General features: G+C 54.5%; 1 protein-coding gene across 1 annotated transcript in view; it reads right to left on the bottom strand.

Moving 5' to 3' along the window:
* fat4 (FAT atypical cadherin 4) overlaps nucleotides 1–6,487 on the bottom strand; it is a gene marked incomplete at both ends in the record, with an annotated part of 97,966 nt that extends 91,479 nt beyond the window's left edge. The window contains 1 exon segment of the mRNA XM_080536651.1: nucleotides 1,373–6,487. Coding sequence (XP_080392777.1) covers nucleotides 1,373–6,487 — 5,115 coding nt within the window.
* Between the last annotated feature and the right edge of the window lie 3,912 nt (nucleotides 6,488–10,399).

Raw genomic sequence — 10,399 nt, 5'->3', positions numbered from 1 at the left:
ACCCCCCCCCCCCCCCCCCACACCCCCAAGACCACCCTCACGGGCAAACCCACCGACCCTCCCCTCCTCACCCTCTCTCTCCCCCCTCCCCACCCTCTCCCTCTCCACAGATAACACCAACCCCCCCCCTCCCCACCCTCTCCCTCTCCACTGATAACACCAACCCCCCCCCTCCCCACCCTCTCCCTCTCCACAGATAACACCAACCCCCCCCCTCCCCACCCTCTCCCTCTCCACTGATAACACCAACCCCCCCCCTCCCCACCCTCTCCCTCTCCACTGATAACACCAACCCCCCCCCTCCCCCTCCATTGCCTAGCAGCAGAGTTGGACCCACACGCCACAGCAACAACACAGGATGCACAGCGACATCACATCCTCTTCCCCCAGGAATGCTGCTAGCTAGCTAGCTAGCAGGCTCCTGATTGGCCGGCTACTCTGAACAATGGACCCGTCTGCCTGCCTGGCGTGGTCCAAGGCCGGCCAGACTCTAACGCTGCACAGACCCCTCAGATATAAGCCCACGTGTAAATAAGAGAGGAATGTCATTAATGTTTGGGACGAGCAGATTCTGAGAGGTTCTGGGAGGTTCTGGGAGGTTCTGGACACCTCCGCCCCCCCCCCCGGGCCGTTCCAGGGGAAACCTTGATCTAATTTTCATCTTAATCCCCCAGAACTGTTCCACCACATGTTGAGGGTTCAGCTCACTGCTGCCTCCAGGGCTGCTCAACACCAGAGCACCAGCCCCTCAACGCCAAGAGAAGTAAAAAAGGTCTTACACACTTTCCTTACACACTCCTCTTACACACCACCTCTATTCATGTGCTGTTACTCTGTTGTAACACTGCTGTTATGCCAGTAACCCACGTTGCATCAACATGTTATTACATTATTATTACACGTTAGCTTAGCGTTTTGTGTTGCCATCCTAATGCCGTTGAGCTCCATGTTATCACTCTAATGCTTATTAATCATATTACCGGTAACCCTCCGTAGACCAGATACACTGTCATATTAATACTAGAACAGCCGTTTTACACACAACGACCACTAGTTGGCGCGTCCTGTAAATTAGCCTACTTCCTACACAGAAAAACTGTAAAATATCTTCATACTAGCTTATCTTGATGTGATTTTGAAGATGTAAGGATACTGGGTGGTAGAACGCACATATCTAGGAAAAGTCATGAAAGGAGGGTCCTGAAATTTGATCGAGTGCACAGATATAAACATTTGTTTTACTCACACTCTCACGGCTGATTAAGTGTTAACCCTCAGTAGACCATATTGTTATTACAGTGTTATTACAGGACATGAACAGGTAGGTAACGGCGTACCACATAGACAAACCGCAGCGCTAACGGTAACTCACCTCGGCTCTCTGCGTCCGCGGCTGGCCGGCGTCCGTCTCGATGGCGTAGACGTCCAGCAGGTATAGCTCCGCCCCCTGCTCGCGGTCCAGCTCGGCGGCCGTCTGGATCACTCCAGTGTGGCGCCCGATGGTGAACAGCCGCCCCGCCGCCTTCCCTCCGGCGCCACGCACGGCCACGATGAAGAACTCCACCTTGGAGGCGGAGCCCCGGGGGCTGGAGGCGGACAGGGAGATGACGTTGGTGCCGGGCGGCTGGCCCTCCTTCAGGATGGTGATGTACTTGTTCTGGGAGAACACGGGCCCGTCGGCCCCCTGCAGGATGATGGTCAGCTCCGTGCGGGAGGTCTTGCGGTCCGAGCCGTGGTCGGTGGCCGAGACGGTGAGGCTGTAGACGAGGCGGGACGGGACCAGCTGGGAGGCCAGGCGGATGTCCCCGCTGTAGCGGTCCATGACGAAGGTGTCCGAGTCGCCGTTCACCAGGTCGTACTCCACCTCGCCGTTGGCCCCCTCGTCCGGGTCGAAGGCCACCACGGTGGTCAGGATGGAGCCGATCACCACGGTCGCCTCGGCCACCAGGGCGTTCTGGGAGACGAAGGCGGGGACGTTGTCGTTCTGGTCCGTGACCCAGATGGTGACGTTCTTCAGGGCGTGGCGGCGGAACTCTGCGGGCACCGCCCGGTCCGTGGCCTTGACGGTCAGCTCGAACAGGTTGGAGAACTCCCGGTCGATGGGCTTGGAGGTGGAGATCAGGCCGCTGCCGGCGTTGATGCTGAAGTGGCCGCCCCGCGGCGTCTGCTGCACGATGGAGTAGTCCAGCTGCCCGTTGATGTCGGCGTCCGTGTCGTGGGCCGTGATGGTCATCACCGAGGCGGCCAGCGGGAGGTTCTCCGGGATGGACTTGAAGATGTCGCCGGGCGTGAAGACGGGTGGGTTGTCGTTGAAGTCGCGGACGTGGATCACCACGGGGACGGTGGAGGAGCGCGGTGGCCGGCCGTTGTCCCGGGCGGTGATGTTGAGCCGGTAGACGGCCTGGGTCTCGTAGTCCATCTTCTTGGCCAGGAAGATGCTGCCGGTGTTGGCGCTGATGCTGAAGGTGCCGTGGTTGTTGGTGGCCGTGATGCTGTAGGTCACGTCGGCGTTCGCGCCCGAGTCCGAGTCCGTGGCGGTGACCGACGCCACCAGCTCCCCGACCCGCATGTTCTCCAACACGTCCACGGACACGGCCTGCTTGGGGAAGGAGGGGGAGTTGTCGTTCTCGTCGAGGACGCTGACGCTCAGCAGGCAGGAGGAGGAGAGCGGCGTGGCGCCGGAGTCTACGGCGATGATCTTCAGCTGGTACGACGCGGTCGACTCGTAGTCCAGCTTCCCCACCAGGGTCACCTGGCCGGAGCCGCCGTCAATGGTGAACTGGCTCTCCTCGTTCCCCTCAGCGATGTGGTAGCGCACCAGGCCGTTGCGGTTCTCGTCCACGTCCGAGGCGGACACCCGCAGCAGCTGGGTGAGGTTCTGGGCGGCCTCGGAGACGGACGCCTGGTAGACGTCCTTGGTGAACTTGGGCGTGTTGTCGTTGATGTCCTGGATGTACACCTGTACCTTGGCCTGGTCGCGCAGGGGCTTGGGGAGGCCCTGGTCCGAGGAGACCACCGTGAAGCTGAACACCGCCGCGCCTCTCTGCCTCATCAGCGCCTCACGGTCCATCTGCAGCGTGCTGGTCAGCTCCCCTGTGATGGCGTTCAGCTCGAAGTTGGGCTGCGGAGACTCGAATGCGTAGCGGACCTCGCTGTTGGGGCCGAAGTCCTTGTCCTCGGCGAACACCCGGCCCGCCAGCGAGCCCCTCGCCTGCTCCTCCTCGAAGCGGAACACGTAGTTGGTGCTGTTGAAGAGCGGCCTGTTGTCGTTGACGTCGTCCAGAACCACGCTGACGTTCACGCTGGCACTGAGCGGCTCCACGGCCCGGTCTTTGGCCACCAGAACTAGGTCGTAGCGGTCCTGGATCTCTCTGTCCAGCTCCGTCTTGATGTACAGCTGGCCGTCGGGGAAAATACCGAACACGTCCCCGGTGTTCCCTCCCACGATGTCGTACATGATCTCTCCGTTCAGGCCCGAGTCTTTATCTGTGGCCTCCACCTTGAAGAAGCGACTGTTGACGGGCTCGGACTCCAGGATGATGACCTCGTAGGACAGCTGGTCGAAGACAGGCGAGTTGTCATTGACGTCGTACACGCTGACTGTCAGGACGAGGCTGGAGATGAGGCGGGGCACGCCCATGTCGGACGCCACCACCTCCACCTGGTAGGAGCTGGTGCTGACCTCCAGCGGCCCGGTGAGCGTGATCAGGCCGTGCTTCTCGTGGACGTGGAACAGCCCCTTGGGGTTCTGCTGGAGGTTGTAAACGACCACCCCATTGGTCCCCTGGTCCGGGTCCTCCGCCCGGGCCTGGAAGATGAGGTGACCGGCGCCCCAGTTCTCCACGGCGCTGACGTGCTCCACGGCATGGAGGAAGCGGGGGGCGTTGTCGTTCAGGTCCTTCACCGTGATGTTGACCAGCGCCTCGCCCGTCACCTCCCCGCCCCGGGCGATGACCTTCAGCTGGTAGAAGCCCCGCTCCTCCCTGTCCACCTGGCTAGAGGCGGCGATCTGCCCTTCGCCGTTCACCGCGAAGAGGCCCCTCTGGTCCCCCGAGGTGATCAGGTACGTGATGTTGGTGTTCAGGTCCACGGTGGAGGCGGACACGGTGCCTACCACGGCCCCGACCGCCACGTTCTCGAACATGACGAAGCTGTAGACCTTCTGGGTGAAGGTGGGGGGGTTGTCCTGCGTGTCGATGACCGTTACCGTGACGATGGCGTGCGTCTGGGAGCGCAGGCCGCCACCGTCCGCGGCCGTCACCTGCAGCTGGTAGGCCGTCTTCTCCTCGCGGTCCAGGGACACCAGGGTGGTGACTTTCCCCGTGTTGGCGTTGACGTGGAACTTGGACGTGTCGCCAGCGGTGATGACGTACTTCACCGTGCCGTTGCGGCCCAGGTCCGGGTCCGTGGCCGACACCGTGGTCACCGCCGAGCCGGACGGTTCGTTCTCCTTCACGTTGGCAAAGTACTGGACCGGGTAGAAGACGGGCTTGTTGTCATTGATGTCCCTCAGGGTCACGTTGACCCGCCCCAGGGAGTGCAGAGGGGGCATGCCCGCGTCCGTGGCCCGGATGAACAGGAGGTAGGACCCCTGGTCCTCCCGATCCAGCTCGGCGCCCGTGCTCAACCGGCCCGAACCGGCGTCCAACCGGAACAGCTTCTGCACCTCGGGCGGGGTCTCGGCGTCAAAGGAGAAGCGCACGGTTCCGTTGGCCCCCAGGTCGTCGTCCGAGGCGGACAGCGCCAGCAGCTCGCTCCCGGCCGCGGAATGTTCCACCAGCGACACGTGGTAGCTGCTCTGGGTGAAGGTGGGCACCTGGTCGTTGACGTCTGTTATGTTCACCACCAGCCTGGTGTAGGAGATCTTGGGCTGCAGGCCCTGGTCTTTGGCGCTGATGTTGAGCACCACCTCCGAGGCGACCTCCCGGTCCAGCAGGGTGGCGCTGGTGACCAGGCCGCTGTTCTCGCTGATGGCGAACCAGCCCAGGGCATTCCCGGACACCAGGGAGTAGCGCAGGTTGGCGTTCTGGCCGGAGTCGCCGTCCGTGGCGGAGACGCCCCTGACGTAGCTGCCTTTGGGGACGTCCTCGCTGATGTCCACGCGGTAGAGCGCCTCCTGGAACACGGGCGGGTGGTCGTTGATGTCGTTGACGAAGATGACGAGGCTGGCGAAGGAGGAGCGCGCGGTGGGCCTCCCGTTGTCCGACACGGACACAGTGAGGTTGTAGGAGGAGATGCGCTCGCGGTCCAGCACGCTGGCCACCTTGATGAGGCTCAGGTTGGGGACGGGGGACGTGTGCACCTCGAAGTGCCGCTGCTCGTTACCCCCCAGGATGGAGACGGAGATGTTGCCGTTGGCGGCGGGCGAGTCAGAGTCGGACACGGTGAGCAGGGCCACCACCGTGCCTATCTGGGCGTTCTCGTCCACAGAGGCGAATTTAGAGGTGGTGGGGAAATACCTAAACTTCACCACGGGGTCGTTATCGTTTACATCCTGGAGTTTGACAGTGGCCTCCATCCTCCCAGAGAGAGAGGGGACCCCGTTATCCATAGCGTGAATAGTCAGAGAATACTCTTTTTTGCTCTCATAATTCAAACTCTCTTTTATAATGACGGTGCCTGCTTTAGGGTCTATCTGGAACGGCGTCCCCTCATCTAAGGAGTACCTGATATCTGCGTTGGCTCCCTGGTCCTGGTCTGAGGCTGTGACCTGTAACACACTGGAGCCCACGGCAGCGTCCTCAAACACACTGCTCTCATACTGCTCACGGGCGAACACAGGCGGGTTGTCGTTGATATCTTGGATGGTGACGTTAACTTGCAGGTAACCAAACTTTTTCGGGTCTCCTTTGTCCTCCACCTCGATGAGGAGTTGGTAGAAGGGGGTGATCTCCCTGTCCAAGCCTCCAGTGGAAACGAGGTGTAAGAAAGCCCCCTCTCCGCTGGGATTGACGGTAATATCCAAGCGGAATCTCCTCTCCTCGTTGCCGGTCACTATCCTGTAGGTGGTGTGATCAACTCCGTTACTCCCGATGTCCGAGTCGGTGGCGGTGTCCAAGATCACCTGTCTCCCGCTGCTGGCGTCCTCTTTGAAAGAAACCACCATGGAGGTGTCGGGAAACACCGGAGAGTTATCGTTAATATCTAAAACCACTATCCTGACCTCGGTGGGGTAGGTGGGCTGGCTGGAGAGAACCACAATGTTAATCACATTACTCTGCAGGGTCTCCCGGTCGATCACGGAGGACGTGTAGATGACCCCGGTTGTGCCGTTTATGGCGAAAAGTCGGTGGTTTTCGCTGAATCGGTAGGTGAAGCTGGGTCGGGTCTCTATCGTCCCCACGTACGTGCCGAGCGGCTGCTCCTCCTGGACCTGAAACTCCTGGCGCACTTGGCCGGAGGCGGAGGGCTGGAGGAGGGTCCACAGGGTCAGCAGGACCAGGTACCGTCCGGGGGTCCTACCTGCCATCAGGGTCCTACCTGCCATGGTCAACATCCACAGTCCGGGGGTCCTACCTGCCATGGGGGTCCTACCTGCCATGGGCAACATCCACAGAGTCCACCTCGGTCAGAACAAGTCCATGCCCAAAGGCCATACAGCGCATCAACTTTACTGGAGTTTTACGCACTTTGGACGCACACTAAAACATGATATTCCTTATATATATATTCCAACGTTTGCAGGGAAAAGTCCCGTACGAATAAAGGTTATTATTATATTATTATATTCCAACCCGCTGCAAATCACTGGAGGAATTATTCCCGTGATGAAAAAAAGTTATATTTCCAATTGTTGGTGTTCAGTCCCCCCCTGGGGTTATTCCACAGATCTAGTTTCCTCCTGGTATGAACAGACAGACTGGTGCGAGACGTCCTTCCCTCAGTGAACTTTCCTCTCTACTCCTCCAACTCTACAAGCATCACATCTGAGAAGCTCCACTCATCATTCATAAAGCCATAAAGTTCCCGGTGCGTAAAAGTGGGAAAAATATATATAAACGCACGAAAAAAATAACTCCTCTTCGTTGTCAGTTACAAAGTTAATCCAAAAAACTGAAAAGTTTACTCGATAACAGCTTTTGTGTATAAAAGGGCTCAGATTCTCCCCGCTGCAGTAAAGCGGTGTCCCGGAATAACGGTGCAGAGCTCCTCTGTGCTGAGGACCACTAAGTCCCACCAGCCCGTCTGTGCAGGACACCACTAAGTTAGAACAAAGCTGACTTACACCAACTCCCTCCCACCTGGGATCCGATTGGACAGCTCTGCTCCAAGCCCCAGCCCTGGTCCTGACTGGTGGAGGGGCACGTCAATCACACGGTCATTACACGGGGGGCAGGTACAGACTGAACCGTTAGTTTGTTATGATGATGATGACAATAATAATAACCTTCTTTTGTATAGCACTTTTCCTCCAAACTTTGCAGCTCAAAGTGCTTATATCTTTAACATAATAGTATAGCAGTATAGTGCTTCAACATAGCTAAAATACCTCATACATCTATCAATAACACATACAAAGTAGATGTGAACATTGTGTATTTATTTATATGATAACCACAACATTACCAGCCTGTGTACTTGCAGCTATAAGAACCGTTATTCATGTTACAAGATTGTTAAAAGTTGCTTGAGAGGTAAGCCTGTTGTCTAGTCTCGTCTGCTGGACCAGTTTAAAGGTGAACATCCATGTGAGTTTAAAGGTGAACATCCATGTGAGTTTAAAGGTGAACATCCATGTGAGTAAACACAGTGTAAGCTGTTGTATTAGTGTGTAATCCATGGATGTTACCTACATATACAGTTGGGTCCGTGTCATTTGAGAAACAGTATGATTGAGTGTTGCTGTACTACCACTATAACAGTCTTAGCTTGTCATTGATAACTTTTTCATATATATATTTATTTATTTTTCACCAGAACATCCCAAAGTCTCTCAGATGGCTTCATATGGATTGTTATTGGAGCGAGACAAAGGAACCAAGGATGACCGTCCACTCTGGACGGTGTCAATATGTGAACTCTCTCCATTGACGGGACCGTCAGTTCACACATGGGAGGGTAGCGCCTTCTACTGGCTGAACTTAGAATCAACCTCTTCTGTTTTCATGTCCTGTTAGGTCTGTCTACAAATCAAAATCACATTTTAATGGTCATTATACAATACACAGTCAAACAATATCAATATCAATGTGTAGTGCAATGTCATAACAATAACAAATGCAGGAAACAATAATAATAGCAGGTGTGTGTGTCTGTGTGTGTGTGTGTGTGTGTGTGTGTGTGTGTGTGTGTGTGCTTGCGTGTATGTGTGGTGCAGGCATGGGTGCGTGCGGGCATGTGTGCGTGAGTGTGTGTGTCCTTGGGTGCGTGCGTGGTGCATGCGTGTGTGTGTGTGCGCACACACAGCTAGTACATCTCACCAACGAAAGTAGTTGTCCTACTTTCTAGAATTAACCTCTTCAACTCCAAGCGGTATAAAGCAGACCCAAACTAACCTGCTTATGTTACCATCAGCACTATGAAACAGGATTATGGGACACATGAAACATCAACATGAAACCTTCTGTTATCACACAGATTTATACATCTATGAAGACGCCTGGAGCCGCTGGAACCCGGAGGAGGAGGATGTGGATCTTAATCCGGTTACTGACGAGGGACTTGGCAGAGAGAGTTCCTGGGGGATATTCCATCAACGTCTCTAAAGGGAAATCCAGGCTTATTCTGATACGTTTCTTATCAGATTTATCAAAAAAATAAGCCTGTGTTTTCCTTTAGCGACGTTGATGGAATACCCCCCTTGGCCAGGCAGCGAAGGCTACGTCACGCTACGCTACGTAGCCGTTCCAGTAGCACACACACACACACACACACACACACACACATCAGCAGCAGAGATTAGCTTCCCACGCCGCCTCTCTCTGCTTCCTCACAGCCAGCGGACCAGTTTAGCGGCTAGGCTACGCCTGGAGCAACAGCAGCAGGATGTTTTTAATACAGACATCCTCTTGTTGTTGTTGTTGTTGTTGTTGTTGCTGCTGTTTTGGTCTGAGCTCACTCTTTCAGCTGGGCTGACATCTTCATGTTCGTCTGGGAGAAAGGAAGGTAGAAAGCGGTTCAAATACTGGCTGAGACTGGTCCTCCATGTTACCTGTCCTCCATGTTGCCTGTTCTCCATCTCACCTGTCCTCCATGTTACCTGTCAAGTCAAGTCACCTGTCCTCCATGTTACCTGTCAAGTCAAGTCAACTGTCCTCCATTTTACCTGTCCTCCATGTCACCTGTCCTCCATGTTACCTGTCCTCCATGTTACCTGTCCTCCCTGTTACCTGTCCTCCATGTTACCTGTCCTCCATGTTACCTGACCTCCATGTTACCTGACCTCCATGTTACCTGACCTCTATGTTACCTGACCTCTATGTTACCTGACCTCTATGTTACCTGTCCTCCATGTTACCTGTCCTCCATGTTACCTGACCTCTATGTTACCTGACCTCTATGTTACCTGACCTCCATGTTACCTGACCTCCATGTTACCTGACCTCTATTTTAAAGATCAGTTGGCCATAATACTGTCAGGATTAGATCAATGAAGAATTACAGCAGAGATATTTACTGACTCAGCATTGCTTGTTTTACACAAAGACAAACGTGTCTTATACAAGAGGGAGCAACACAGACATGGTGCCAGCGAAATTGAATAGTGAAATGGGAAAAAGGTCATTTTTACACACTGCGGCAGTACTGTGGAATAGTATACCTGGCGAGCTAAAAACTATATCTAGCCTATTGCACAACGATTCAAGATAGGAGTAAAGAGATCAAATCAAAGCTAAACGCTGGGCCTTCTTAGTAGCAAAATCTTTAATAAGATCCTTGAAATCTAGTGATGAAGCCAACTTGCTGTGCTGCTGTCATTGTCCTTTGTTACTTCTGCTCTTCTTCTTCTGCCTCTTGGCCTCTGCTCTCCTCTCTGGCTGCCTTGCTTGAAGAGGGCCCTGGCATGGAGTATCCATAGGTACATCATTCATAAGATGTCCTATAATAGTATTAACATAGTAATACATACATTACACCAGATTAGCTAACTTAAATGTCATCTAGCTATCTAACAATATTATTAAGATGCCAGTGGTCAATGTTATTGCAATTACTGGAAGAACTATTAACTAAATATGAATATTAGCTAAAGTTGTATTCAAAGCTTGCATGGTAATGCAGCATACATTAACATATTCTAAATCTGTTTGTTAACCCCAAACTCCTACTGCTCACCTCCTTCTCCTTCAACTGGGAGGTGGGTTGAAGGAAGGAGTCCTGATCCTGAAGCATCTGTGCATGACGTCATTAGCATGGAACATTATACTAGTTAGCTAGCTAGCTATAGCAAGAGTGCATA

The sequence above is a fragment of the Nansenia antarctica genome (assembly GCF_963989245.1).
Source record: "Nansenia antarctica genome assembly, chromosome: 7".
NCBI lineage: Eukaryota > Metazoa > Chordata > Actinopteri > Argentiniformes > Microstomatidae > Nansenia > Nansenia antarctica.
The sequence above is the reverse complement of the archived record's forward strand: the minus strand, read 5'-3'. Positions and strand labels throughout refer to the sequence as shown.